Below are 27,571 nucleotides of genomic sequence, written 5' to 3' on the forward strand. Positions count from 1 at the left end.
GAAAATACGGTTTCCCGCGCCAGTATGGGGCTCATCAGCCTCGAGACAATCACTGTCATCACTGCTGTCACTCGTGTCTGGGTTCGAGGTCAGCGAGGTATCAGACTCAATTCCAACCTCGCCATCGCTGTCTGATGTCTCCTGCTCCCACCAGGGTTTGCAGCCGACGAGCTTTGCAAACGAGGAGCTACGTCCAATATCTTCTGGCTCCGCTTCCACAGGAACAGGGTTAGAATCGGGAGCTGTTTCAGGCTTCCTTCCATAATATTTCTTCTTTTTAGCAACGTAGTATCTACCTTTCCTTTTTTTGTTTCCCATCTTCAAGCTCAGCACAGCGAGTGCAGAATAGTTGCTCTTTGTGATGCAGAAAGCCCAAGGGAACGCAGTTTTTACGCTGGGTCGCCATTTTGTGCAGTCATGGTAACGAATATTTGAATTTTTGCCACGTGGCATGAGTACTCATTTTTGCTCTTGTGACAGCATGGTCACGCTGCAGTGCGTACATACCCACGCACTTCACTGGCCTGTAACTCTGCAAAGACTGTGCCGATTCGCCTCAAATTTTGGATTCCACAGGTTCAAGGCCTTGTGCGTCCACTGAAAGTGTCAAAAAAGCCGATTTCTAAACTTCGATTTTTGACCCTACAAAGGAGTACTAGTACCTTAATACTGTAGTATCTACACTGTTTACTAGAACAGTGTAATAGGATACTACATATACTACATGTAGTATCCTATTACACTGTTCTAGTAAACAGTGTAGATACTACAGTAGTATGTGAAAATCACAACAGTTCCTGGCCCAAACTAATAGTAATACTGGTACATGTAGTTAGTTACAAAAGTGTAGTGATACTGATGACGCACTCACACTCACAGTCACACCCAGTGTTACTGTTTGTCTTCTCTTTTTTTTCAGTGTTTCAAGCCTCTTGCAAGCTTGTACCATGTGGACGGGCAAAAACCATCTTTATCAATGATAGCAAGTGAAAAAAACTCAAAGCAAATGAAAAGAACCCAAACTACAAGGCCAAAGCAAATGAAAAGAACCCAACCAGCCGCACACGTTACTGTTACATGTAGTCTGCCATGTAGCAACAAGAGTGCTGCTGTCTGTCACTCTGTGTCCATGTGCTACGCCACTGACCTGCACATGATGCATGCTATGTCCCTGCATGTTGAACGTTGCCTCTCCGCGATAATATGCGCTCATGCCATCATGTTCAGCAGATCTCCACATACATGCACGCTGAAGTCTGTAGATCTACACGATCTGCGAGGCACGACCCCAGAGAAAATGTATCAGTGGACCCATGTTGTTGTGGCGGTGTGAGAAACAGGCAAAGGTTTTCTGTTTCCGTTCGAGCTTCGTGCTCCCCGGAACTGGCCCGACATCGCCGCCATGGACGAACGAGATGTTTGGGCTCCTCATGCCAAGGAGGGCTTTGTCAGAGGCAAAGTTGTTGACCTGGGAACAAGCACTCTTACGGTTCAACCGTATGCCGGAGGCGAGGTGAGACAAAGATCTCGCCCAACGTGTTGTTTTTCTGCTTTCAGAACGATAATTGTGTGGATAATTCTTATTGTCATGTCTCCGCGAGCAACCTGCTAGCATGCTACGGTGGCAACTGGCACGCTAATTGTGACTGTGTGCTTGCATTTTTGCGTGTACAGCCCATCGTAGCGGCGTACGACCGAGTGTTCCCGTGCGAGGATGAACGTGGAACGAATTTGGACGACAATTGTATGTACACGTACAATAGTTTCATTCAAAGATTTTTTTCTAGTCGTTCCTCGCCCGTCAGTCGTCTCTATTCTTTACTTTGTCCGAAAATGAAATGGGATACCACTACAATGGGTGGAAGTTCATGACATCGGGATCGTGTGAAGTAATGTTAGTTGAGGACAAGTAATGTCAAAATTCATGTAATGTTACTGAATTTAAAATTGTTTGCAATGCATCACTGCCACCAGCCACTATTGTTCTCGGAATTTTGCATCTTATAAGTTGTAACGTTACATTGCACTCTGGTCGAGTTCCAAAGGGAATACTTCCGAATAGGGACGTGTTGATCCCTGGCTTCTCTGCCGAAACCATGCATGGTATTAACTAACTGCTGCTTGTCCTATCTTGTCATATTGACTACTTGTGGACGGTTTTCCGCATTGTGTAACTAAAGATGCAGTTACTCGTGAGAAGAGGGGAGAGACAGGTTGACAGGTCAACACAACAACACAGCACTCCTTTGTCTTTGGGAGAAGGTACTAGTATCCGAAGTAGGATCTCCCAGAACCTCCCAAGTTCAAGCTGCAGGGCCTAAGGCCCAGTAAGGGGTTAAACACACAAGGCAGAGTTTAGTACACAGTAGATTAGTGGTACAAGGCTTGGTCGTTGCAGCTCTGAGTTTCACAATCATACTGTATTGTTTTGTATTGTTTTTATTTGAATTCGCGAGTACAAACGGGTTACAAGCCCAATTACATGACAGCGAATGCGAGCAGGGAATAACACGTTATTTGAATGGTAAAAGAAGAGGGGGGGGGGGAAGAAGGAGAAGAGGCGGAAGTGTCCTGTGGCAGAGAAGGTGCCACAGGCTGACAATGGCAATGCATATCCGCAGTGCAATCATCAGGTACTGATATGATATGAGCATGAAACTCAGAGCTTCAATGAACTAGCCTTGCTCCACTGTTGTACAGTGTAACACGCTCTGCCTCCGCCGTGGTATCGAGCACTCCCACCACACCGGGAGCATCCCCCCGGTGGTTTTCGTAATAATTATAAACAAATGAGAGCAAGAGTCTGTGCTGGTGAGGCAAACCAACTATGCCAACATTTGGTCTTCGCTTTGGCTCCAGCTAGGACCACATAGAAGATTCTAGGGCAAGAATGAATAAGGACATTATGGAGAATGAAAGAGAAACACAGTAGGCGCATAGACGACCGGAAGAGGTCTTCTCTCTGGATGGCCCGCAGCCCAAAGCCAGTGCATTTACCGAGAAGGCCGACCAAACCTTGCTAGAGCCGCGCAGGAGCAGGAAAGCGTATGCTTGTCAAACACCGCCAGCAGTGCTGGTACCTATCGAGCTCCTGGACTCGCAGGCTATCTCATCGTCCTGAGGGTTTGTTTTGGGCCAGAGCAACTTGTGCTTTCAAGTTTGAAGTCTAGTTGATCCTTCAAAAATTATATTGTCTTCTGTTATCATTGCTGCCTGTAGGTGCCCTGATGTTCCTGAATGAAGGCAATCTGCTGGATAACTTGCGCCGACGCTTTCAGAGTGGAAGCATCTACGTAAGTGCACTGCGGTGTGGTACCGGTACGTTAGTAGTATAGGTCGAGGGGGTTCTGGCTCACCTGACGCTTCTTTCTTTGTTTTGTAGTGTCATTGTCTAAAACTAGAAACTAGTTTCTGCTTCTCTAACACCTACTGAATGCAAGCGTTCCGTTAGTGTTGGGTAATGTTACAAACGGTAGAATCGAGGGTTACCTGGCTGAGTTAGTGCTGTAAATGAAGAAATGGGCCTGCTGTGATTTCATCGTTTATTTATACTTTATTATGTTGTGTGTTTCTGTTTTGCTCCTAGACGTACGTTGCAAACATATTACTGTCTGTCAACCCGTGTCAGCCGGTCCCCGAACTCTACTCACACAAGACTATTGCAGCGTATCAAGGCCGCTCACTTGGGTCTATGCCACCGCATGTCTTTGCAATTGGTGAGAAAGACGTAACTGTCGGTGTACTGTAGAGCACTGTGGCTGCATAGTTATGGTATTCGAAGCGACCTAGTGTGGTGCTGACACCCCCCCCCCCCCTCCCTCAATGATAAGCTGCCAGCTTTTCGAATTGAAAGTATCACTGTTCAATGCATGGTTCGACTTGGAGTTCCCGGACTGGACTTGGTGCCCTTGTGTGAGATCTCCCTGCAGCCCCTGGTCATATGGCCGGGAGTGCTACATAGCACACGGGGTCTGCCCTTTGTGCCAAACTCGTAGTTTGTGACTAGCCTACTGTGATGTAGCTGGGGAGACAGACTCTGGCTACCATGGTGTAGCACACCACGGCCATACTGGAAGTACATCTCTCAACCGGCTTTTGTCGCAAGAGTGTCCCAAAGTGGGTCAATGAAAAAGCAATGGCGGGCAGCACCATGTCCGCCAAAACCCCAAATACCTGCACTGCTTCAGCAGTGCCTGGCTTCCCCAGGGCAGACAGTCCACGGGAGAGCAACACGTCCTGTCCTGTGTAGCTATTGAGGAAAGAGTTACTTTACACATACCTCTCCTGCCCTGATGATCGATCACCCGGATGTCGTCCTCTGAACATCTGCTCCGTGAAGCAGCTTGACGAAGAAGGCGTGGTCCTCAGACGCCAGGTCCTTACTGAGGCTGATGCAAAAGCTACTGAGGGTACTGCTAGACATACTTGGAATGCAAGCTGAGAAAAACCGCAGAGCGAGAAAATCCGTAACCACACTCAAATACCAAAGTTGTGATAACGACACTCTGATTGGCATGTAAGCGAAGAGCAGCTTGGGCAAAGTGACACATGTTGCAGGCCACAGGCTCATCACTGCGTGTCTATGTAGCAGTGGCAGAGGCATCACTCTCAAGACATACAAGCTGCAGAAACACTTGAGGACATGTAGGAAAGCGGGCCTGCCTGTTTGGTTACAGACTTTGAATAGACAACACAATATCGAAAAACGTACCACTCTTCAGTTTCTCGTGACGTAGGCTCGTATAGAACTACGAAACGATTGCTGTACAAGAGGTCAATATAATCTTTATCCCCAGTGCATACGATGTTGGTTTCTTTGCTTGTCCCTTTTCTTGTTTTTCCAGCGGACAAGACATATCGTGATATGCGCACATCAAACCAGAGCCAGTCCATCATTGTCAGTGGTGAGTGCTCGGGTCATGTACAGGCACGCATGCACACACACACGCATACACACACACACACACACACACACACACACACACACACACACACACACACACACACACACACACACACATGCTAACTGAGTATTGGTGGTGTGGTTGATCATAATTGAAAAGTAACATACTTTTTGATAAAACATAGTCCGACTGATTCAGGACATGTCCGGGCACCGAGTAATTCATCTGATTGTATTGACAGTACGACAGTGTTTCACTAATGTGGCCTGACACCAAGCAATAGGGCCTAGATACTAGTAGCCGGGAATCACTTTGAAAGCACCCCGGTGTATGTCCCTTCGGTGAGGTTGCATGCCTGCACTGTATGCCTGTACCATCTCATCTTGGATGGTCTTGTTGATTGCATTGTTGCCATGCCTATGTAGGTGAAAGTGGCTCTGGAAAGACAGAAACCACCAAGTACATTATCCGGTAAGTTGGTGTACCAACATGAGATGTGTGTCGAGCGTGTCATGATACATGGTCAGCATCTGTAGCCAGTGTGGAGGGATGAGAAAATGGCTGCCGGTTCTTTTCTCTTTTTTCGGGGGGGGGGGGGGGGGGGGTAAGGTAGCTTTTCTTCAACTCTTGATCCAGGCACTTGCCTTCTATTCTGACAACTCTCCCCTTCTCTATCTCTCTCCCTCTCTCTTTCTCTCTCTCTCTCTCTCTCTCTCTCTCTCTCTCTCTCTCTCTCTCTCTCTCTCTCTCTCTCTCTCTCTCATGGCTTACATCACCAGCATATGAACCCCATGTTCCAAAACTCGTGCATACAGTATGTGTAGGCGCAGCAAGCTTTTTCTCTAACACTGAGTACTACCATTACAATTGACTTGGTATCGCATTGAATCTCGCTTCTGGTATGCAGGTACTTGACATCTCTGCGAAGCTCTAAGGCAAGGGCAACTAGTCAAATTGAGCAGCAACTTGTTGAAGGTACGGTACTATGTACTGTACTGCTATGTAATAGGTTTAGCACCTTGTGCGACCAAGTGATACCCACTGTTCACTGTCTGTTAACAGGTTGCATGGTCACAGAGAACATGGAGACTTTCCTCACCTCCTATGCGTTTTCAAATGCACAGTGCATTTCATTTTGGTGTTTCCTCCAATTCGTCCAAGGCCAGGTATAAAAGAATAAAAAATAAACTGCAGCATGCTGGCAAAACCACTTCCATCAACTAAGAAAGTGAAAAGGCAACAGCACACAGAACATTGAACGTGCGATGATTGACGAGAGGCTCTACACATCACCCAACAACAGCTGACCATTGTCGCCGACCAAGGTAACCATACAGATATTCATACTGTTGCTACATTTTAATTTTTTTGCTGTGTTGTTTAGCAAATCCTCTCCTGGAGTCCTTTGGCAATGCGAAGACCACACGGAATGGCAACAGTAGTCGGTTTGGAAAGTACATGGAAGTTCACTTCAGTGAAAAGGTACATGTATGTGTAGTGCTAAGTGGGAATATCTGCGTCACTAATAGCTTTTTTTTGCTGTGTATCTTAATGCCTTGGATGGGGCGTCCAGAATGTGTGTGAATGTCTGAAAGATAAGTTTTTTCTAAGTTTCTATTGAATTTTTTACATTCACATACATGTAGAGTATGATTGGAAGTGTACAAAAGCCACTGTTGTCCATGTTCTTGTTGCATCTTGTGTTAGGTTCGTAATCCAGGGCGCATTGACTATGAAGAGGTAAGGTATCAATATGGAACATTTCTTGTTTTTTTTGTTTTGTGTGTGTGTGTGTGTGTGTGTGTGTGTGTGTGTGTGTGTGTGTGTGTGTGTGTGTGTCAGCTAGTTTGGTTGGTGGGTACACTAATGCCTGATTGTGCTGGGTCTGTTGCCAACGGGCTCGGCTACTTGAAGATGTAATGTTGTACCTGCCACCTTTGTTGGTTCCAGGGTTCATATACTTTCTGTTTGAAGTATACATACCTGTTAACCATGGACTGCTTCTGGCTAGATTAACTCTTGTGTAATCAATGGTGCTAGTGAAGCTTTTATCAGATCCACTCTGATTTAGCCACTCACACTAGTAGCAAGTATTACCTTCACTGGGGGCAGGGGTAACTGCAGTTGGATACCGGGACGGATACCCTGATGCCGTCAATCCTTTTTCTGCACCTTGTCCTCACCCACTTACTGAGGTGTGGTGAGCCCATAAGTGGGATCATTTTCAAGTCCACCCAGAGTTTTGGGGATTTCAGGGGGTGTCGGCCGTTGGGCGGTTTAATAGCCAATTGAATCATCTTTCCAAGATTCCTTTTGAGTCTCTCTCCTCTCCCGAGGGGACTCACGTGACCAGTTTTGGCAGTGAGCAACAAGTACAAGTGTGTTTGTGTGTGTGTGTACCAGTATGTATGTACATGAAATATATATGCTAAGTTTTTAATCCTTTCGGCTTTCGAATCCCTTGCAGGCCACAGTTGTGGGAGGGTCCGTGTCCCATTACCTGCTCGAGAAGTCCCGCATTGTCTCGCAGGCGCAGGAAGAGCGCAACTACCACGTCTTCTATCGTCTTTGTGCCGCATCACCGCCGGAGCTGCGGCAGGCCCTCTTCCTGAGCCAGGCCAGCGATTTTCATGTAAGGTTACGGCTGGTGCCATGTAGCTGGAGATGTTTTACATTGTACATGTACCCTAGAGAATATACTGTGTTTGGCTTATAATCCGTGTGCTGTTATCTCTTTGGGGCTTGTTATCCGTTTTGAAATGCGTATTGCACGCAGCACAGTGCAGAGTTCTGAGTGTGGAATTGCTGTTGGCTTGTCTCTTTTGCACAGTACCTGAAACACAGTTGCCTGACTGACCCATCAATCGATGACGTAGAGGATTTCAAGAGCCTGCAGAACTCCATGACGCAAGTTGGGCTGGAAGAAAGGGAGAAGATAGCTATTTTCACGGTCATTGGCGCTGTGCTTCATCTAGGCAATATCGAATTTGTGGAGAATACAGAATCAACTAAGGGTGAGTATACTCGGGGTCTTTTGTGGTCGGGTACAACACCTGGCTTTTGTTTATGACTTTTTCTTTGGCTTGAGCATTTCAGTTTTTCCCCATTTTTGTGCGGGGGAGGGGGGGGGGGGTACATCGGTTCTCCACTTGTAGTGATATATTGATTCGGTTCCACCATCCATGGATGGGCACTTGCTTGTGGGATGCCTGTGCGTGCATCGGTCATAATTATCGTGCTTTATAATAGCTTGGTATATCAATATGCGATAATACTCATAAAACTGTTTATTTATATCAATATGCGGTTGCGTTGACAGTAAGACATGTTTTGCGTGCTTGCTCTGTTCCTATTGTTGCTTCTTGCTTGCTCTCAGGTGGTTCACTGATCGCCAAGAGGGCACTGCAGTCATCACAGCGGGCAGCGTCACTGTTAGGTCTGTCAATCGACACACTGTGTGAAGCACTACTCACACGGGTCATGACGACGCGGCGAGGTGGTGCCAAGGGCACTGTGATCGGGTATGGAATGCAGTGTGTTGACGATGTGTGTGTGTGTGTGTGTGTGTGTGTGTGTGTGTGTGTCTGTGTCTGTTTGTCTGTGTGTCTGTGTGTGTTGGTTTCCATGCATGTGTGTGCTTTTGTTGTATAGTTCTTGTGTTGATTTTAGCGTACACGCTAAACTACACTCCGGAATCATTTGCTTGGCAGTCTTCGTGCATGAATCTTTATGAATGTTCAAGCTCATCCCCTCACTGTGCGTGTCTTTCTTCCTAGTGTCCCGTTGAAGCAAGATCAAGCTACAAAAGGCCGAGATGCTCTGGCAAAGGCCATCTACAGTCGCCTCTTCGACTACATCGTTGAAAGGGTCAATAGCTGCTTCCCTGTGGAGCGATCTGCCAACTTTATTGGTGTTCTCGATATTGCCGGATTTGGTGAGTAACCTTTTACATTGCACAAGTATTGCGCACAGTCGGCAGCAATAGCCAATAGGACGAGATTGAAACTCTGGATACGTTTACATTGGTGAATTTGAGAGGATTTTGATGTCCTCGTCCTGCTTTTTGTGGGGGGGGGGGGGGGTAGGCAGGGAAAAGGAATTTTGTTCCTCTTAACCGTTGATTGGGCACACAGCATTCCTCGTCTTTCCTGAAATTGTTCACACACCAATTCTGAATGGCAACTTTACAACATCTCGGGATAGGAGTGTGTCTGCCGTGTCTGTGCCGGTGTATCTTCAGAGTATTTCCAACGGAATTCGTTCGAGCAGTTCTGTATCAATTACTGCAATGAGAAGCTCCAGCAGTTCTTCAACGAGAGTGTGCTGAAACACGTACGTACGCATGTGCATAGATGCTGGTGTAGATATCGATGTGTTGCTGGCAGCTGGCAGCTGGCTAATTCACTGCGCCCTGTTTCAAGTCTTGGCCATATCATATCCTTTTGTTAATACTCTCCCAGCCCATGCCTAGGGTTTTATTTGTGTAGACAGGTCTTTTCTTGGCAAGGAGGAAATCCTGTGTTTGGTATTATCTTTTCTGCGTACAGGAACAACAGCTGTATAAAACCGAAGGTCTAGGACTGTCACATATTGAGTACATTGACAATCAAGATTGTATTGGTGAGCTACACTTGACTATCATACAGTGGATTTGGTGTGGACTGTATCGCGGTCCCTTTACAGCACCGTAATTGTATGATTCGTGTTTTTTTGGTTAATAATCATTTAATAAAGGATGTGCAGCATGTCTACATGTGACTGTCTCAGCGTTACCAGTAACTGTTATGACCGGGATCCGTGCAAGGTCACATGATGATCAATCCTCCTTCGTTTATGCCGTAGTCGAAAGTGCCGAAGTACTGTCTTCTTTTTCTCCTTGTGTTCTTGAACACAGAGTTGTATGAAGCTCGTGGTCATGGATTGATTGACTTGCTGGACGAGGAATGTCGTCTCCCTGCTGGTTCAGTGGAGCACTTTACGTCCGTTGTACATAACAAACATGGCAAGCATTTCAGATTGATGGTGAGTGGTGCTTGACTGTCAATGGAATATTGATCTGTGATCTTCTTCGCTAGTAGTCCGTCCCTCTTACTGCAGTGTTGTATGAAAAGCTCCTCTCTAACAGAAGCTCTCCACGTAGGCGTTGACAATATAAAGTCCCTGCCATACTTGTACTTCTACAGCCTGTGGAATTCATACTGAGTGAACCATAACTTGGGCATCGTAATAGCAGCGAGCATGATTTGCATCACAGCAATCGCTCACAAGGCCGCATTTCATAGTCAGCTGCTCAGTTGAAAAAACTTGTAATGGTGTTGTCAACTTTCCATATCCTCCCTGGGACTGCAGGCACAAATTTAAGTCAGTCGGAGAGTTAGTGAAGCGGGGAAAGAGCCCATTTCTGTCCAGTTGTTCGTTTACTTTTTTTTATTTTCTTTGGCGTAATTCAATGATACAAGTCCGCATCCTCGGTAGGATATCCACAGCTGTTTCGAAACGTTTCTTGCTGTGGATCTTGATAACAACTTGTGAATGGAAGAAGAAATATTTGCTCTCTTACCTTCTGTTCGTATTTTTGCTCCTACTGATGTAGTCTGCATCCTAGCAGCAGTCCTGCGACTTTTCAAGTCATCAGCAAAAAAAGTACATAAACCAGTGTGTGAAACTCCCCATGATAGTTCAGAGAACAGTCGCAACTTTCATAGCTAGTCCCAAAAACTATGTAAGCCATTTACCGATCTCGTATTGAGATGTACACTGTGCAGTCTCTGGTTTATCATTTTGTGGGCAAGTCTATCTTGGCAGGAAAAGACAAAAAAAGAAGCACCCAACGTGGGGCTCGAACCCACGACCCTGAGATTAAGAGTCTCATGCTCTACCGACTGAGCTAGCCAGGCTGCTGAGAGGTTTGTGGTGACCGTCGTATATGTCGCGAACAACGCCCTGGACTTGTGGTGTGAATGCTTCTGGACGTGCACATGTGCAAACTCATTGGTGTAATCGTAACGGGTTCAGGGCGCCAGCTTTGTACTTTGGGTCGGATTTCACCAAGCGCAACTGACTACTGTATTTTTATGGAAATAAATACTCTTGCCAATCTCCTTGTGTTCATATTGCTGTGGGTTTTCCCAGGGTAATTCAAGTGCACGACCCAGCCTCACTAGTGCCCATTTTTCACCCTGCATACCTTAGTTTCCGGTCTTGTGTTTATGCCCCCCCCCCCCCCCCCCCACACACACACACCGCCACCACCGTTTTCTCTATGGATGTTATGCGATTTCATTATCAGTTGAGATTCTTTGTTGAAGTCGCGGCACAGCTCTGCACTTGCACCAGCGACTCATGCTGCATACATAGCGCCCATAAGCGATTCCGCTGACTCACAATATACACTCCACGTGCTCCAGAATGGACTGGAGGACACCGTTGGGGGTGAGGAGGAGCTAGCTATGGTCAGGCATAAGAGGACATTTGGCAGGCATGGACGGAGCTGCGTCCAAGGCTCGCGTGGGACCTCACACTCGGATTGTCATGGACTAGATCATCTGGATGTGCATTCCACAAACCAATGAATGCTCAAGTCAGCAGAAAGATAGAAACACCAAATTGAGTTTCTGCAAAGCAAGACAAATACTGTCCTGAACAGCACCCGTGGCTGTGCACACCCCCCCCCCCCCCATCCCCTAAAGAGCTCGACCTATGTTCAATATGCACATAATGATCATGATGACATGCACCAGCCATCCTACACGTATGGTACAGATGGCACAATACTTGGTGAAATGGGAGTGGACCCCCCTAAGAGGGGGACCAGCTATGCCCCTGGAGTTGTAGCTGTTTCTTGTTCATTAACAAGGCCTAGCTCACATGCTAAACACCCATTTTGTTTAACGCTGAGGCCGCTTTCTTCTGTGCTGGACAGAATCCACGACGTTCGAAGCTTGCATTCTACAAGTCGATGCGTGACAATGAAGGCTTTGTCGTACGGCATTATGCTGGAGCTGTTTGCTACGAAACAGTAAGTGCGCTCATGTACATATTTGCCCTTCTCAATATACAGAGGCTGTGCGCCTAAACCTGCAATAGTGCCTTCTCAATATACAGTGAAACTCTGGTAATACGTACCCTTTGTGGAATGGAAGAAAGTGCTTACTCTCAGAGGCACTGCTTACCCAAAGTTGAGTCCCGCGGCATGACTGACACGCAAATTATAATCGTGTTGTATGTCACAAAGTGCTCGAATTTTGTTGTTGCACTCAGAAACGTCCATGGCTAGTGTCACTGATCCTTGTATTGCTGCGAGGTCAGGCACCACGTCGGGTTACCTGTGCTGCATATCCTGCTCCGTACTATCAACGCACTATTACTAATGGTGGTATCCTGATAATCCGAGCATGATTTTTATTCGAATATACCGCTTCGTTAGAACTTTCTTTGGGAACTAATTTCTTTCGATTACATGGAAGTGTGTGGTGTTATTGCTCATTTTTCGAAGGTACAGCCTTCTCAAGTTCTCACGCATTCTGAGCTGCATTGTGCAGTGTATAGTTGAAAATGAGCAGAGAGATGTTATTGTACTTTGAAGTACATGTAGGAATACACTTTCTAAGTTTCTTTTCTTTCCTGCTACAGACGCAGTTCATGGAGAAGAATAATGATGCTTTGCATGACAATCTTGAGTTGCTGATGCAAGAGTCAAGCGACCCTCTCATCCAGAAGCTCTTCCCAATGCGCTCACCAGCCACCGAGTCGAAAAAGCCCGGCAAAAGTAAACTGATCTTCGCGAGCATTGCAGATAAATTCCGCGTAAGTTTCTTATAATTATCTGCTTACGAACTACCTAAGTCACTGTCGGAAATCTTGCCACTGATGTCTTTACAAGCTGACATAGACTTGATAGAGGATAGCCGTTGTGTATCTGATGGTGTAGTTATGTTTTCTGGGTTCTTGTCTGCTCCTCCTATACGTTGATGCTGGGAAATCTGCGCGGTATATTGTATGTGTCAATTTTCATTGATGACATAACTCCAGATGAAGCAAGTAATACCGAATCCTTTCTGTATTATGTATACACATGTATGCAGGCCCAGTTGAAGCAGTTGCTGGAGAAGCTAAACAGTACTGTAAGTACATGGTCCTGTGCTGCTCACCTGTACTTGGCACCTCTATTGTATGGTGTTGTGACGATGTGGAATGTGCCCCGTTAGTTTTTCTAGGTTTACACGTAGTGGCTGCGTTGGAGTTTGCGGACAATAAGAAACACTCAATTTTCTCACTAGAAGAAGATTATTCAGCGCAGCATCGATAGTGAAGCAGCTTTGCCGGCTAATCTTAAATTCAGAAAAGCAAAGTGAAAACTGAAGAGAAGAGGCCACTGAGTTTGCATTAAAGCGCACCAGGAAATTTTGCAGTGCCCGCGTGCGGTCCATGTGAGTTTGCACCGGTCGATGCGAAATCGCTGTAATGTTAGTTTCCTTTGCTTGGTTTTATTAGGGTAACTTGTACCTGAATGCTGAAAACGTCTGCTTTCAATGGCGAAACACGTATCCTCTTGACAAACCAGGGGAAATGGTGCAGAACTGAACATGCCGACTTGTCAAATTTATTTGGGAAACTTCATGCACTCCGCGTCAAACGTCTTTTTTTCTCAGTTTGCATATGCAGCCCATAAAGGGGCCCTTTCCAAGTGCGCTGACTCCTTTGTTGATTTACAGAAGTAAATGTAGTAGTTTTGTATCAGACCATAGCGATGGAGTATGAAGTGAGGGTGCATTGCTGTGGTTTCATTGTGAATGCACGTCCTTGTCAATATCTGGACGACTTCCCCGCTGATGACTTCATCCGTATCTATGTTTTCCATTGCTTAGGGTGCCGCGTTCATTCGATGCTTGAAGCCAAGTGTGAAAATGGAGAAGGGTGTATTCAAGGGTGGACAAGTCTTGAGTCAGCTGCAATCTGCTGGTAGGTGGAAAACAAATTGATTAGTTTGTGTATGGGGTGGGGAGGGGGACGGGGGTGGGGGTGGGGGTGGGGAGGGGGCAGCATATGTTCCTACACTCCTGTTGCGCTATGGTGTTGTGTAGCCTTGCGTTTGACTGTCCTGATCAGTTATCGGCCCGGTGAGCCGTACATCTTACCGGCACCACCTGCATGCAATGGACTGAGATCTCCCACCAGGACACCAATCATACCATGCTTGGCATCATCGTTTGATATGATTGTAGTTGTTCTGTATTGATTTGCTGGTGATTTGTTGTATCATGCTGTCGCTGTGCTTGTCATGCTGTACAGGAATGGTATCGGTCTTGTCGCTGATGCAAACCGGCTTTCCATCTCGGACGGGATTCCAAGCACTCTACGACATGTTAGTGAGATGCTTGGATGTGTGCGTGTGTGCATGCGTGCATACATGTGCGCATGTGTGTGTATGTATGTATGTATGTATGTATGAAGTATACATACCTGTTAACCATGGACTGCTTCTGGCTAGATTAACTCTTGTGTAATCAATGGTGCTAGTGAAGCTTACATCAGATCCACTCTGATTTAGCCACCCACACTAGTACCGAGTATTACCTTCACTGGGGGCAGGGGTACCTGCAGTTGGATCCCGGGACGGATACCCTGATGCCGTCAATCCTTTTTCTGCACCTTGTCCTCGACCACTTACTGAGGTGTGGTGAGCCCATAAGTGGGATCATTTCAAGTCCACCCTAGTTTGGGGATTTCAGGGGGTGTCGGCCGTTGGGTGGTTCAATAGCCAATTGAACCACCACTTTCCAAGATTCCTTTTGAGTCTCTCTCCCCTCTCCCGGGGAGACCCACGTGACCAGTTTTGGCAGTGAGCAAGTACAAGTAAGTACAAGTACAAGTATGTATGCGTGTATGCATGTGTGTGTATGTGTGTGTGTGTGTGTGTATGTGTGTGTATGTGTGTGTGTGTGTGTGTATGTGTGAAAAGCAATCACGGTGCTTGAATGTGTGTGCTGTGCGTGTGAGGTAATACTGAGCAGGAACAGAGTACTCTCACCCAATCCAACTTTGGGCAATTTGTGGAGTATTTTCAACTTGAAGCTTACGATTTGTTTCTATTTTCCATGAGATCATGAACCAAATTCATGTGTGGGTTGGTTTTTACCTGGTCTCCAGCGACCTACTTGCCTATGCATTTCACAATGCTGGTCATAGGTTAGATTGTCCTTCTGTGTGTATATGTGTGTGTGTGTGTGCGTGCATGCGTGCGTGCGTGTGTGTGTGCTTTCTTAGGTACAAGGCATACTTGCCAGCTAAACTTGAAGGACTGGATCCGCGTACCTTTTGCCAGGTATGTCCGTGCCTTAAATTTATTCATTGGTGAAAAATAAATTGCATACTTTCGGTACAACATGAATAGGCCACAGGTGATGAAAAGTGTGGAAATTAGTTGCGGTGTGATCCTTTGTCTGACAATACATGTGTGCTCGCCAGTGTGTGCTTGTCCAAGCTTGCATGTGAGTGTTTACTTCGGGTGTGTATGTGTGCATGGGTGCATTCGTACGTGCATGGGTGAGTGCCTATGTGTGTGTGTGGGGGGGGGGGGGGGGGGCATGTGTGCGTGCGTGAATGCGTATGCATGTTTGTACCTATTTGTATATATAATAGTGAGTGAAATGCCTGTGTGTTGCATGAATGCTGTGTATGTGTTTGCTTTGCTAGGCATTGTTCCGGGCACTGGGTCTCAGTGACTATGACTACCGCTTTGGACTATCCAAAGTCTTCTTCAAGCCAGGGAAGGTAAATGCCTTGATTGTTATTGGTGTTGGTGGACCTGATCTATCCCCCCCCCCCCCCCACACACACACACCGTTTAGTTTCTGCATCTAACGCCTGATCGTGGGGTGGAGGTGTCCCACGGAAGCGGAAAGGTGGTTCGCGAACCCAAGCTATATTTATTTTATAGTAAAGAAAGGGACCAAGGAACTACAAGTCCACTAACACCACCAGTTACATATTTATGGGTGCCCGGCAAGTACCTGCATGTACGCGGCAAGTACCTGCATGTACGCAGCACTTTATTGGAGACACCCTCTGGCTGGTAGCGGGCATGGTTTCTTTTGCCGTTCATGGTTCAGTGAAATAGGACGTATTCCTGCGAGGTAATCTGGGCACACTCTATCACATGTATCATCTTTCCATTTTTCCACCCTCTATACAAATGTACTCCCCCTTCCTCTCCCCCTGTGCCTACTCCTCCCCGCTTTTTGGTGCACTGAAGTGTCGCTGAAGCCGAGACCTCAGGTCGGCGGAGATGCTCCAGTTTCACCACCACAGTTGCGTCTGCAACCACCTCTATCATGCAGTATTCTGTTCTTGGGGTTCGTGGTTTCTCGCAAAAAAACAAACCTAGGCGATACGCTGTGGAAATGATAGTGGATTGGACCTAGTTCCAACCTGGTGGCTTTATCAGAGCTTACCTATGGACCTAAGCATCCTAGTTGGCTGATATCAAGGGGCATTCCACTTCCCAGGTGACTGTAAGTTTGCAATGAACACTTTGTGCTTAGTAAACCCCTAAATTAAGGCTGTCTGTGTCTGCGCACGTGGTCTTTATACCTATTCGTTCAGTTTGCTGAGTTTGACCAGATCATCAAGTCGGACCCGGAAAACATTGCTCGGCTGGTCAAGAAAGTTCAGAAGTGGCTTGTGTGTAAGAGGTGGCGTCGTGCCCAGTTTGCCGCCATCTGCGTCGTCAAGCGTAAGTGACGGTCATCTTTCTTCTTGGGTGGACGCTGACAAGTAAGCTATTGAACAGTGTGTACGCTCAAAGTGCTAAGAGATTCTTCCACATGCGCACAGATATATGTGGGACTCAGTGACCAGTCAAGGCCCCATGACCGATCACGGTCCCCGTGACCAGTCAAACAGTCACAAACTCCCCATGACCAGTCACAAATTAGTTTACCAGTCACAAATCACCATACTGTACATGTGTAAAGCACACAGTTCGTGACTGCTCGCGAAGTGCTTCGTACTGCAGGATTTGTTGTGGAAACTAAAATTCCCTTTGAGCGGTCACAGAATACAGTTGTGACCACTATAATTCCAAGCGAACAGTTATATGCGGAATGTACAGTTGCGACCATTCTTTCTCTGTGAGTAGTCACAGGCAGAATATAGGTATTTCTGTATTACAAGAGAGATTGGAAGCTTTGTCACAACTCTGAGTTTCACGTATTACTACGATCGTTAGGCAACTGATGGCTCCAAAACGGGCAGCCTGAACATAAGGGGGAGTAAGGTGGGGAATTCTGAGGGGTATGATAGGCGACGTGTATCATAGCGCAAGAGTCAGGTGCAGGCGTGAAGTTGCCAAGTCTTCAGACTTGGGGCTATGCAGCAGCAGTTTCAGCGTGAATGATATAGAATAGAGCTGGGGACTTAAATGCCAAATCCACACATGCTCACACCATTACACACCCACACTCTGTCCCTTTTCTCACATACACGCACACACACACATCCACACACACACGCGCACACACACACACACACACTCATTCTCTAAATCTCACACACACACACACACATTCTCTCTCTCTCTCACACATACACACACACACTCTCTTTCTCACGCATGCACACAAACACACACACTCACACATGCACGCGCACACTTACTCACACACGCACACACACAAACACACACGCACTCACAAACACACTCACACAACACACACACACAAATTGGCAGCGGGAATACCAGCTAGATTCACGTGACCTTGCGGACAAAGTTACGGAGGTAGAACTTGTTTTCATGACGACACTTGGACACAAGTATTTCTGTATCATTATTAATATTTTTATCTCTTTTCAACCAATCCACAAGCCAAGAAGAGATGCGTAGACGGGAGAACCGTACTCTTGGTGATACTGATATGCCAGTTCAAGGAGGATCGCCCAAAAACACTGACACAGAGACAGTAAACCATGGTAAACGGACACAGTACTCGTATGCATGTACTTATAATACACGTTATAGCAGCACAACGAGAAAGACCATGTACATGTACCATAATGTTACATCAATAAATTTTACAGAGTTATTTTGGGAGTAGGAATGAAGATGTGTTCGAAGCAGTAAACTGCGTAAGCACTACGTTGAGCCACAATATTGAAATACAGTTTCCTGCAGTCAAAACAAGACACTCACACTTCTCTGGTCTAGTTCGCCATTCTTATCGCTAGCATGACTTGATTTAATTTCTTACGATGGTTCTTGAGAATGGATCAATGATGTCTTGAATAGATGTCTTCCATGAACGACTTCAACTGAGAGGCAGTTTCAGTTTCAACAAGCTGGACATTGTTTTTCTGTGGAGTCTTCTACAAGAAAGACAGAGCTACACACACGAAGGTGCTTGATGTACTCAGTACCTTCTTGGAGATGAACATATTTTCTTTTCCATCTTCATCATTTTTTTTCATCTCTGCATCGTCGACGATGTGATTGTCCACTTCTGACTCCGTAATCTTGTCACCCATCCTCTCCAAAAACACAAAGCGAGTGCTGCTTGTATGCTGGATCAGTTGAAATCAGTCTCCGTTCTAGCAAGATCGGCATGCAAAAATTACTGGACTGAAAATATTCCAAAATAGCTTTTCTGAACGACGAAGTTTGTTCTTCAAATATGATGAATAGCACAATCTACTAGCCAGAACGTCCTCTCAAAAGAGATTCTATCTGAAGCCTGCAAGATTTTCGACCACCCTTCGTTTTGGAGAGGAGCCCACACACACACCAGACTCGAGCTACAAGTAAACTACGCGGAGATCGAGAGTTGATCGAAATCTTTCTTGCTCACTTCTACCTGTGAAGGAAAAATGTATGCTGATCGCGTGAATGCCTACAGTTGAGTCGTAATAGTTTGACGTGGACCCTGTGACCGTTCACAGAGAAAGTCGCGGCAGTTTGTGACTGGTCATCGGGATTCAAACTGGTGTGTGACTTTATGACTGCTCTTCGGGGATTTGTGACTGTTTGATTGGTCACGGGGATCGTGATCGGTCATCGAGACGTGACTGCTCACTGAGTCCTACATATATGCCCATGCTATGGGTGAATGCGTTCATGGTAGAGGCAGTACAGCAATACATTGTCTTGGTAACTTGAGTTTTATTCTGCCAGCTATTTAGTAATCAAGTCCTATATTTTCATTTATATCTGTCTATGCTCGCCCAGTGCAAAGGAAAATCCAGGCAAGAAAGCAAGGTGCTGTTATTGTTCAGAAGTCGGTTAGAGGATACTTCGTGCGGAAACAGAATCAAGCAAGGCAAGCCTTATTCTTTCTAACCCCTTGTTTGCTTTGCACCAGTATATGCTGAGTCTTTGCCATACTACCTCATGACTCATTAGTGTGTTCTTGATGTAGTTGTCTTTGTGAATTGGCTGTGTCTGATAGCCCTGCTGTGGTGCTCACATGCACAGTCATTGCTACAGAATCGCAAGCTGTACTACCCCTTATGCCTGAAACTATGTTGCTCGGTAAGCCTGAATTGTGTGGCTTGTTTGCTTTTTGAACATGCGCCCTTCGTTTTTCTTGCAGGGTGCGTGCCTATCCGCAAGCCGTCAAGCTGAGGCATCAGCTGGGTACCATTGAAGAGTCCTGTAAGTCAGTTGTATCCATGCCAACAAAGAGCCCGTCTGCGTATCAGAAATAAGCGAAACACATCCAATATGCATGTATCATTACTCTACAGGTGCGTGGCTTGATAAAGGAAGTTTGCTGTGCGAGTACTTTCTTGTACTGTGATGCGCCATGTTCTCTTTTCTATCCTACTGATATGGTCTACTCTGCGTATCAACCACTGGCCTGTACGCTGTGGTGGCTCAGTCTTGATCGCAGGATCATGCTTGGGGGTCAGAGGTGCAAGCAAACTTGAATGTCTACACTAGTTAGGAAGACCATGTTGAATCGTGTTAAAACTGGTAATATATTGACTTCCTCCCTTAACTGTCACAACAGGGTTTTGTTTTGTTTTTGTTTTTCCTCTCCTTCAGTGGGAACTTTGACAAAGTACCGTGCCAACCTTAGTCCTAAACTAGGAGACCTGAAGAAAAAAATCGATACATTTGTTCAGCAGCTGAAGGTAAGCGATGAAGGCGTGGAGCCACAACTCTCTGGATTGAGTTTGAGATATTTCATTGGTAGCCCGGCTGCCATCCTAATCGCCCGCAATTAAGCACCAGGGCATGCTCCTGCAAGATGTGGAACCAAATCCCACTAGCAGAACCTATGCCAGTGACGCATATTGCAATATCGCTTATCAGTGTTCTCTCAACTGGAAGCATGTGGCTGGACCACTCCATTTCTAAACTATGTATTATATCTACCTTTGCTCTGTCTGTAGTAATTATCACACTTTCTGAAGTATTCAAGGCTTGCATTCACAGCTGGCAGGACTGCTAGTAGTAGTATGTATTTTTGATGGTGCAATTGCCATGCACATCGGCTATCGCAATGCTCGCCCCTACAGAAATGCTCATGATTTGCATTCATGCTATTACTTGAAGTAGATGATGCTACTACTCCAAACCTGAATTCAGAATGAAATGGATAGCTGGACTGCATGTACTCTTGGTTTGATTTTGGTTTTCTAGGCAAAGCCACTTGCGCAGTCCGTTGTGGACACATCGCTGCAGACATATGCAAGGCAAATCGACGACATCACACAAGAGCTTCACAGTCTCGCCCGCAAGGAAAAGGAAGAAAAGGAGATGGAGCGAATCCGTCTCATCCAAGAGAGTCTGGAAAGAGAGCGCAAGACTCGTGAAGAGGAAGAGCGGCGACGAGAAGAAGAGGAGAAGCTGAGAAAGGAACGCGAGAGGAAGTAAGTTTTCTTGCAGTTAAATAATGTAGCTGTGTTGTACTGTAATCTGATCTTTATCACATGCTATGGCTGGTACGCACCCCAACAGGTGTCCGTATACTCCACCACGTTCTCTCTGTTACCGATATGCAAGTGTCTGGCACACATGGAAAAGAGTAATCGGCATCATTCTAGCAAGTAGTACAGTCACGGTTCTCATGAACTGCAATGCTATGTTTCATCATGCAGGCTAAGAGAAATTGAGCGGCAGCGGAGGCAGGCTGAGGAGGAAGCTATGAGAGCACGGGTTGAGGTGCAGCGTCGCCAAGAAGAGGAAGAGGTAAGGAATGATGAAAGCATTGTACAATTGTGTGGCCTGCTTGGTGTTTGATGAGTAGAGTTTGCTCGTTCCTGTACGGATGGAGTGTTTGAAGTGGTGTATAAGACGAGGGACAGTACTCTTACTGAGATCAACGGTTGCTGGCGCTGATTTTTGAGATGTACTACAACACTGGCCTGGTAAGCTAATATTCTCTAGTCTACTTGTGAAAGAAGTGTTCATGACCAAGTTACACCCAAATACCCTCAACCCTAATGAAGAGCAGCGGGTCTCTGTCCAAAACACTCAAAGACCGGTATGCGGCTGACTGCACTGTACTCAGGTGTGAGGAATAGACCGTGCTAACCATGTTGCCCTATGGATGTGTACGTCTTCTTCAGGAGCGTCTCTTTTTGCTTCACGAGCAACAAGCCGAAGAAGAAGCGCGTCGGTAAGTCACCGTTATGCTGGCGTCCCTGATCTTGGTAACACCCAGAACTACCTGCTGCCCTCGTGCCTTTGGCGCTCCAAAACTCAACGCTACATTTTCTGTACCCATTCTGCCAACTACTTGCTCCTCAGTTCGCAATTTGGTGCCCATGTTTTGTGCTGGTCTTTGTTCAATACATTTGCTGGCAAGTTATTCCTGTTTTTTTTTGTTACACGTGCCAATGCGTCTTTTTAGCATGGCTGCTGAGGAGCAGGAGAGGAGAGATCGAGAACTGGCAGAGCGGCTAGCACAGGTATGCTTATACACATCCTTTTTTTGTTGAACACAACTTGCACTTTTTTTGTTGCTGAATCCCAGCCAGTGGACTGCAATTCCATTGGAAATCAGTATTTACCACCCTGGCAAGCCATCCTTCTGGTAGGTGCCAGCTGCTAAGTACCGTACTTGCTGGAGTATAGTGCGCACTTTAGATGTGCTATTTTAGGATCCAAATCGCAGGTGCGCACTATGCTCCGAAGTATGAAAATGCATGTGCATGAACTTTCAAAATTAGTGCAATGCATCAAACTTCTGCAAAGTTTGCAGCCTCTGAACCGGAGCAAACATATGGTTGTGTGTACTTCTAGTGTCCACTGCCAGCTACACTGATAACGCATGATTGGCAAGAAACCCCCATCGGCAGTATGTGCATTATACAAATGGTAAATGGTCGCTATAGCACTGCTGGTAATGCTCTCTAATCTAGGCTGCGCATTATACTCCGGATATACCTTGACTCGCCAAAACATTAATCAAAAGAGGGGGTGCGCATTATGCTCAGGTGCGCGTTATACTCTGGCAAATACGGTAGTGGTCTTTGCTCAAGAGCATTGATGCTGAATATACAAAATGGAAACAGCTTTCACCAACCCATGTGGCACCAACTACAATTGGTTCATACGAGCAGATGATGTGGTAAAGACGTGTAGTGGCTATTGCTGATTGTCTGTTGTGAGCTGTTCTTTTCAGCAGGTAGTGTCTGAAATCAGGACCTTGGCAGATGGCTATTACCTGCAGCATTTTACCTGAAACCCTGTTTCTCTATTCCTAAATGATGATCGCTTAGTGCGTTGGAACTGGCTCTTCCTTTCGGTATTGAACACTCTATTGGACAGCCTGGAACCTCTGTGTTTTACCTTTTAAAATGTGTTGATGTTATAGGATGCTGCTCGGCCTCAGGAAGTTCTCCTTCGAGAGGCTGCTGATCCGCAGTCTCGTCCAGCGTCTGTGTCTGACGCTGTTCCAACCAGGTTTGTGCTGGCTGAGAGCTACATGTAATTCCATTGTACTGCTGATGGTGTACAAGTATGTGTACAGAATACGCATGCATACATAGTATAGTAGTATAGTATTTATTCCCGTAGCTATGCAGAAGACGTTACTTCAGTAACGTCTGGCGCTAGCCAGGGTCCACACAGCTTTAATTTGGTGTTTGTTTGTGTGTTTGTTTGTTTGTGTCACGCCTGGCGCTATCCGTATCTGACGGCAAAAAAGCATAGGATGTTATAAATTTTTAAATTCTCCTTTTTTTCAGGCATATCCTGGGATTCGAACCCGCACTATCGCCCTACATGCATTCCCCCATACACTTCGCATTCATACCCATTCTTCCAAGTTGCTTTACGTTATTATCTTGCGTTTGAAAGCCCTATTTGAATATTGCGGGCAGCTGTATGTGGCCAGCTGTGTTTGATGGTACGGTACGGTACGGGAGACGGTGTCGTATTACCCTCGATCGTACCTGTCCCGTCCCTATCCCCTACCGTACTGTGCCATCAAAGACGGCTGGCCACAATGCATATTCAAATAGGGCTTTCAAATGCAAGATCACAATGTGAAACAACTTGGAAGAATTAGTATGTATGCGAAGTGCATCGGGGGATGCATGCAGGGCGCGCGATAGTGCGGGTTCGAATCCCAGGTTATGTCTTAAAAAAAAGGAATTTTTTAAAGAATTTATAACATCCCTATGTTTTTTTTTGTCTAGGTCATCAAGGCAAAAAAGCATAGCGTAGGGCCCTGAGCTTCTAAGCTCTCTCGTTCCCGTAGCTATGCAGAAGACGTTACTTCAGTAACGTCTGGCGCTAGCCAGGGTCCACACAGCTTTAATTTGGTATTTGTTTGTTTGTGTGTTTGTTTGTGTCACGCCTGGCGCTATCCGTATCTGACGGCAAAAAAGCATAGGATGTTATAAATTTTTCAATTCTCCTTTTTTTTTTCAGGCATATCCTGGGATTCGAACCCGCACTATCGCCCTTCATGCATTCCCCCATACACTTCGCATTCATACCCATTCTTCCAAGTTGCTTCACATTATGATCTTGCGTTTGAAAGCCCTATTTGAATATTGCGGGCAGCTGTATGTGGCCAGCTGTGTTTGCTGGTACGGTACGGTACGGGAGACGGTGTCGTATTACCCTCGATCGTACCTGTCCCGTACCTATTCCCTACCGTACCGTGCCATCAAAGACGGCTGGCCACAATGCATATTCAAATAGGGCTTTCAAATGCAAGATCACAATGTGAAACAGCTTGGAAGAATTAGTATGTATGCGAAGTGTATCGGGGGATGCATGCAGGGCGCGCGATAGTGCGGGTTCGAATCCCAGATTATGTCTTAAAAAAAGGATTTTTTTAAAGAATTTATAACATCCCTATGCTTTTTTTTTGTCTAGGTCATCAAGGCAAAAAAGCATAGCGTAGGGCCCTGAGCTTCCAAGCTCTCTCGTTCATATTTCTCTAGGGCAGTCCCCACAGACTTTCATGTATGGTCTCCTTACGGGGTACCCTAGCCAATCAAGGATTGCGATACGAAATTGACTTGGTGAAGCAGCAAGGCGAACCGATGCCGGAACTGAGTTCCAGCGGTCAGCGGCTAAATAAGAAAGAGAGGAATACATGCATAGATGAATACATGCATCTTTGTATGGTATGTCGTATGCTCTAACTAGCATGCATCTACTGGATCGTCCTCGGCCATGTACAGAAAATCTCTTTCATCTCCTTGAAAAAGGACAACAGATGACAATGAGACAAACATGCTGATAGCTGTACTCAATGGCTCATAACCATTCATTTTGTTTTGCATGCTGTTCCTTTCGGCAGCCCACAACGGCAGCATACTACTCCAACTACCGCCCCGTCCACCGTGACATCAACGGCAGCAACAACAACAGCACCGCGGCAGCATGTAGCAGCTGCACTTACTGGCAAGCGTGACCTTACAAAGTGGAAATATGCTGACTTGCGTGATACCATCAATACCTCTACAGGTAAGTCTGTGTGTGTGTGTGTGTGTGTGTGTGTGTGTGTGTGTGTGTGTGTGTGTGTGTGTTTATGTGTGTTTATGTGTGTTTGTGTGTGTGTTTGTGTGTGTGTGTGTGCGTGTGTGTGAGTGTGTTTGTGTGTGTGTGTGTGTGTGTGTGTGTGTGTGTGTGTGTGTGTGTGTGTGTGTGTGTGTGTGTGTGTGTGTGTGTGTGTGTGTGTGTGTGTGTGGTGTGATGTGTGTGCGTGAAAAAAAAAGAAGAAAAAAATGAAAAAATGAAAAAGACCAAAAAGTAGGGATTCACTGGCCAGAAAAAGCCACTTCATAGCTGTGTGGTGTAGACCAGGCTGAATAGTGGCGGTCAATTCTTCAGCCTTGCAAGCTGTTGAATGGTGCAATCCCAGCACAAGCTGCTATGGCTTCTGCTGTAGCATCGCTATCATCGCCTCCGGCGATGGGCATCCAATGGTCCAATGGTGTGTGTGTGTGTGTTTGTGTGCCCGTCTGTTTATCTATGTGTCTCTCTGTTCATCTGTCTGTCCGTCTACTATCCTTCAGTTTACCTACATACATTGTGCAGGTACACAGATAGACTTGACTCCCATAGTGTGAACTAAAAACTAAAAACTAAAAACTGATGTTTTTTTATATCCTCCCCGTGTCTGAACTACTATAGATGTTGAGCTGCTGATTGCGTGTCGCGACGAGTTCCATCGGCGAATCCGCGTCTACCAAGCATGGAAGTCCAAGAACAAGCAACGCGACACTGCATCACCATCAGGCCTGCCCAGTGAGCTGAGAAACAGTGAGTACAACCCGCTGCACTGTTGCTTGTAACTTAGCGTGTCCGCGGCATTCACTGCCTCCTGTGCATGTTGTCTTGCACTGCCAATATTATCACTCTGTAGAGCTTCCAGCCAGGTGCATAGTTGTGCTGTGGGTGCTCGCTAGTACCGAGCATGTAAGCTACATGTATCTTCTATCAGTGACACGTGAGTGGTCCATCTACTAGTAGTTGTACAACAACATACCGTATTTCCCCGATTATAAGTCGCACCTTTTTACACTAAAATTCAGGGTAAAAAAGGGGGTGCGACTTACAATCGAGCATGACTTACTACTGAAGTGAATATATCGCAACAATATTGCTCAAACCTGAAAATGGGGATGCGACTTACAATCGGGGAAATACGGTATTATATTGTCTCCAGAGCTGATGAGATGCTGTCACCCGTTCACTAACCTTTTATAGTTATAGCTCATAGAAAGTATGGCATTCAACATTGTATCTACTTTGTACTGAAGTAATTTTGAAGAAAATACAGTAATATTATGAAGGTACATGTACCTTCATGTTGTGCACATGCCACCATGAGGGTACTTAAACCAGAGACAGAGACCAGCACGTAATTCTGAAAGGCGCATTCGCAGTGCGGCTCAAAAGGAATCATTCCCTTGTTGCTGTTGTTGCAGCTCCTTCACCACCACCCCCGCTGCCCGCTCGTGGTGGTCAACCGTCCAACTCTCCCGTGCCAAGCCGACCACCCAAATCTGCGGCGTTGACCAAGCCATCACAACCAAGCACAGCCACGGCCAACTCTGCTGCTGCTGCTGCTGCATCGTTACCCCGCCTGGCACAAGCTCCTCTGTCGTCGCCAATCGCACCGCCCCGACCTGCGGCGGCCGCGACCGCTGCACCCGTGCAAGCACCGGCCGCGCCGCAGCGCACCATGGCCTCTGCGTTTGCAGCTCAGCCGCAGCGCTTCTTCCGTGTGCCCTTCATACGGCCTTGCGACCAGGCTCAGGCCAAGACAGCGTACCGCAAGAAGGGCTGGTGGTATGCTCATTTTGATGGTGAGTGGATAGCAAGACAGATGGAACTGCACCCGGACGCTTCACCCGTACTACTTACAGCTGGTAAGGATGACATGGACATGTGCGAACTGCCGCTGGAAGAGACAGGCTTAGGGCGCAAGCGTGGTGCCGAGATCCTCGAGTCTGATTTCGAGAAGGTCTGGGCCAAACACGGCGGGCAGCCCTATCGCCTGTACCGGGTGGTATCAATGGACTGAATATGTACGCAAGTGATCACAGTCTCCTTGTACCCTCTATTGTTAGTCACATCTTCCCATTGCCCCGCTCAGATTCTCCCATATTTCCCCCCATTGCCTAGCTCCGTTGCATGAATTTTGGAATTTCTATTTTACCAATTGCCCCGGCGTTGTGTCAATGATAGCTGGTTATATATACTGCTGATCTCACCGCAGCATTGCCTTTCCATTTCTCCACTCAGCATCTATCCAGCGATTAACTTTATGACTCTCAAACGATATTGCACTTTGACTATGGCGTGCAAATACTCATTCCAATGTTGAATGCACTGCCTCGATTTTTTTCCTTTTAATAGCTAGCTTTCAGTTATATTAATTTTTTTGAAATGTACATAATGTATACATCCTGCAGGTTGGGTGTCTCACACTGCCCTCACAATAGCTACGACTGTGTATGCATTTTCTAGGTTGATTTCAAGCAGCAGCACAGTATTTTTCCTTCATATATATTCATTGTATAGTGCATGCACACTGATTGCAATCCATTGAAATGCATCCAAAGAGTGCAGAATAAAGGGAACGATTGCATCATGATAATCATCATGATCATCTCATGGACACAGTTCTACAGTTTGGCAGGTAGTCTGAGAATGCATGGCACTGATACCGATATCTGTACAATAGCGTTAATCTGTA

At 46.3% G+C, this 27,571-nt stretch overlaps 1 protein-coding gene across 1 annotated transcript; it reads left to right on the forward strand.

Moving 5' to 3' along the window:
• The first annotated feature begins 1,302 nt into the window (after positions 1–1,302).
• LOC135831049 (unconventional myosin-VI-like) lies at positions 1,303–27,493 on the forward strand. The gene is made up of 35 exons (XM_065343297.1): positions 1,303–1,513; positions 1,675–1,744; positions 3,220–3,293; positions 3,587–3,716; positions 4,845–4,904; positions 5,330–5,375; positions 5,812–5,879; positions 6,289–6,386; positions 6,612–6,644; positions 7,372–7,536; positions 7,735–7,918; positions 8,281–8,425; positions 8,681–8,838; positions 9,145–9,236; positions 9,452–9,524; positions 9,799–9,926; positions 11,827–11,922; positions 12,537–12,710; positions 12,989–13,027; positions 13,772–13,865; positions 14,196–14,268; positions 15,171–15,228; positions 15,600–15,677; positions 16,509–16,638; positions 19,123–19,213; positions 19,487–19,548; positions 19,942–20,030; positions 20,542–20,771; positions 21,000–21,090; positions 21,471–21,520; positions 21,755–21,812; positions 22,721–22,809; positions 24,665–24,831; positions 25,501–25,629; positions 26,298–27,493. The coding sequence occupies exons 1-35, from the start codon at positions 1,403–1,405 to the stop codon at positions 26,894–26,896; spliced, it is 4,032 nt and encodes a 1,343-aa protein (XP_065199369.1). The 5' UTR covers positions 1,303–1,402; the 3' UTR covers positions 26,897–27,493.
• The last annotated feature ends 78 nt before the right edge of the window (positions 27,494–27,571 follow it).

This window comes from Sycon ciliatum, chromosome 1, assembly GCF_964019385.1.
Source record: "Sycon ciliatum chromosome 1, ocSycCili1.1, whole genome shotgun sequence".
Taxonomy (NCBI): Eukaryota; Metazoa; Porifera; class Calcarea; order Leucosolenida; family Sycettidae; genus Sycon; species Sycon ciliatum.

Excerpts from the sequence above, each read along its gene's own strand:
- LOC135831049 (XM_065343297.1), top strand. The coding sequence starts at position 1,403 with ATGGACGAACGAGATGTTTGGGCTCCTCATGCCAAGGAGGGCTTTGTC. Across the intron at positions 8,839-9,144 it reads TCTCGATATTGCCGGATTTG|AGTATTTCCAACGGAATTCG; the intron begins GTGAGTAACCTT and ends GTGTATCTTCAG. Across the intron at positions 19,214-19,486 it reads CGGAAACAGAATCAAGCAAG|GGTGCGTGCCTATCCGCAAG; the intron begins GCAAGCCTTATT and ends TTTTTCTTGCAG.